Source organism: Apis dorsata, unplaced genomic scaffold (genome assembly GCF_000469605.1).
Source record: "Apis dorsata unplaced genomic scaffold, Apis dorsata 1.3 scaffold_1186, whole genome shotgun sequence".
Taxonomy (NCBI): domain Eukaryota; kingdom Metazoa; phylum Arthropoda; class Insecta; order Hymenoptera; family Apidae; genus Apis; species Apis dorsata.
In genome coordinates, this window is record NW_006264283.1 from 71,369 (window position 1) to 74,885 (window position 3,517).

General features: G+C 30.0%; 1 protein-coding gene across 1 annotated transcript; it reads right to left on the minus strand.

Moving 5' to 3' along the window:
• Nucleotides 1–97: 97 nt before the first annotated feature.
• LOC102674592 (zinc finger protein SNAI2-like) lies at nucleotides 98–2,281 on the minus strand. Its single transcript, XM_006624972.2, has 4 exons — nucleotides 1,921–2,281; nucleotides 1,575–1,824; nucleotides 807–1,461; nucleotides 98–602 (listed from the first exon to the last, which is right to left on the minus strand). The coding sequence occupies exons 1-4, from the start codon at nucleotides 2,125–2,127 to the stop codon at nucleotides 368–370; spliced, it is 1,347 nt and encodes a 448-aa protein (XP_006625035.1). The 5' UTR covers nucleotides 2,128–2,281; the 3' UTR covers nucleotides 98–367.
• Nucleotides 2,282–3,517: the final 1,236 nt, after the last annotated feature.

Sequence of the window (3,517 nt, forward strand, 5' to 3'; positions counted from 1 at the left end):
ATTTATATCTATAAATTCTCTAAAGAGTGAACGAAAACTTTTCTATTAAACAAAACATTTAACGATGTTTGTTCAAATATTTTTAAATATTAATATCTTTTCTCACTAATTTTTCTTATTCTAATTAAATATTTACAATCATATTTCAAACATTTTATAAAAATAATTGACATTTTGATCACAAAAGCGCTTATTATATAAACATGTCCCAATGAAAATTTACAAGATTTACAAGATTCAACTTCACAGATGACTTTGTTTACTAATATGAACTAATTGTTTTTAATATCGAAGACAGTTTTGTTCACCGATGTAAACTAAGCGAAGTAATAGTTACTGTCTTACAATATAGTATTTGACGTGTCTGTTAAACATCAACTCCATCGGACGAGGTATCCGAAGTCTGTTCCTGATTTTCTTGATGTCTCGATTTTAGATGTCTCTCAAGATCTCTTCGTCTAACTAAAACTTTTCCGCATAAGTCACATCTATAAGGTGTCTCACCGTCTGCATGCAATCGAACATGTTTATTCAAATTGCTAGGATCTCCAAAAGGTCGCAAACAATATTTGCACTTTAATGGTTTATAACCGGTATGAGTTCTGTAAACGAAAAAGATATAAAATTTATTATCATTTTTTTTTTTTTTTGGTGAACTTTTTACAAATAAATTTTTCGAAAAATATTTACAAAAGAGAACGAAATTAAAATATTCGTTCGACAGAAAGAGCAGAGTATTTTGTTATTAATCAACGTATAATTTCAAATTGATTAAATAAATAAGATAAAAAGATTAAAACACTTACCTAATGTGAATTTTTAGGCCATATTTTCTCGAGTAAACTTTTCCACAATAAATACAAAGATGCCCTTGCTTTGATTTCCCAAGATTGCTAACTATCGTTTCCATTTGCGCTGCGTGAACATCAGCACTGATCGATGCGGAGCTCGTTTGAACGTTATACGACGTTAAAACATTATCGGCTCTCGTTAAGGGGCACACATTTGCGAACATGTTGTTTTGATTTGTGTATGGTTTGAACGCAGATTGACGATAGGGCAGTACATCTTTGCCTGTGGGAGAGAGTCGAATCGACGAGTTCGGAGAAATTTGCATGGAACTTGGGGAAAACGGGTTCGAGGATGACGGAGAAGGTTGTTGTGATGATTCTGATGAATTGTTACTAGGAGGAATAACATTGCTATCCATAGTCTCTACTAAAATTGGCGATATTCTGGTGGACGAGGGTTCTGGCGATCTTGTTAGTTTGAATCTGAAAGTCGACTGAGGAAACAAGCTGAGAGCCAAGCTTGGTCTCGGCGATAAGGTATACTCTTTCGTCAGAATAGACCATAGATGATTAGTGTCCAGTCGATTGCACTTTAGGGCTAGGTGAATTTTCAAAGGATTGGGATATTCGAACAGCTTGTTGCATATGTGACAGATGTAGCGATTTTGGCCTGAAATCACATACACGTGTTTTATTTAATTAAAACTTGTAACGAGAATTGTAAATTTGATGAATTTTCTGAAGCAAGCAATTGGATTGTGTTTTTATTATTTAAATGTTTACCTTGGATGTTGGAGGGGGTTAAGAAAGGGATGTTGAGCATCGCTAAAATATTTTCTGTAAACCACATAAGCAAAGGTTCACCAGGAGTTACATTTCTTATCGTTTTCAACATTACACCATTGTCACTCATCATTAGAAGAACATTGCAACTTTGACAATCGTTTGCGAATTTAACGATTTTTAACCAGCAAGAAGTGCTCACGAGATCATCTACGCAATACAAACGGCCCTCGGTATCGATAACTTCAACCTTCAACGATCAATGAAAATTTTTTTTAATTTAATAACTTAGATGGATTAAAAATCATATACATTTTCTTTTTTTTTTTTTTTTTTTTATACTTACGTATTGAATTACAGACGTACTCTTCTGGGCTAATTTGTTTAAATCGACGATCTCCGTTGATGATTCCCTTTTAAGGAATCCAGCAGCTCTAACTATGGGTCTGTCCAAGCATGCTTGGGACAAGGATGTCTTCTCGAATGCCTCAATATTCATCATTAAAGCGTTTTCGCTGATAATAGGATACATAATAGCACTGGTCGATTCCATTTTTATTTTAATTTTTAAAGTTTAACTATTTCTTTTAAACGTAAAAAACGGCGTGCAAATTTATTCTGCACTGTCTTTCCTTTTCTTTTTTAACACACTACCGAGTTTTCAATTTTTTTTACAAATTTTTACAATTTCTTTTTGTTATTTGTATTTATATTTATATCTTTGTTCGAAAAAATTTAAGAACGCTCAAAGAACTGTTTTACTTCACTTTCAGAAAATGAATCGATGTCGATGTCGACAATATACGATTTACTTGCGAGAGAAAGATTGCGGAAGATATATCGATAATGAAATAATTGGTACGTAAGGTAACTTTGGATGAGAAGAACGCGATGTCAAAATGTCAACTAAATTGAATCTGTATTCCGCATGTGGCTTAAATATATTCGGGAGACTCGTGCCCCAAATTGACCAGGGGGTTAGTGGGATACTCCCCTCCATTGATACACTCCACTCTTTCTAGCCAGTGTATGCGTAATTGTATTCAAAGAGACAAGGGTAAATCGGCCCCCTTGCTCGCTGTTCGCGAATCATGATGCGTTACCAATCATTAGGGGTGTGGTTAAGGTTAACTACGATCAGTCAGAAGAATTTTTGGAAGGGATGACTTTTTCAAGGATTTTTGATTTTGCGAAGAAAAATTAATCATTTATGCACAAAATTTGGAAAACTTAAAATTATGAAACTTGAAATTATTTATTAATTTTTAACAATATTTATTTAATATTTGCTCGATAAGTTAAGTTGTCATACGTATTTTTAAATTTTTAATACAATATTGTTGATAGTAAAGGGAAAAAATGAGATAAATTGGAATAAAATTAATAGAATAATTTTACAATGGAATATGTTTGCAGAAAACAAAAAAGAAAATTAAAAGATGAGATAAATTGAAATAAAATTAGTAGAATGATTTTACAATGGAATATGTTTGCAACAGAAAAAAAAAAATAACATGAGTTTAACAATTTGAAATTAAACAGTTTTTTTCTTAATTCTTAGTGTATAATTTCCTTTATGCATTTATAATATAGTATTCTATATGAGGATAATATAGAATTGGATAAATGTAATTCTTTTTTCATTTTTTTTTAGATATATATATATTTAAATATCTTTCAAAAAATATTATTTTATGTGTAAAATGATTATTTAAAATTTTTGCAATTAATTAATATAATAATATAATATAATATATTAATAGTAATAAATATATTAATAAAAAATAAAAAATAATATTTAGTAAATTTTATAATCAATATATTCCTCTAAATACAAATTCTTTTTTTAAGAGAATAAGAATTCTATATTATCCGTATAAAAACTCTTAAATGAAAATATATATTTATATGTATATTATATATAAATTTAAATATATATTTAT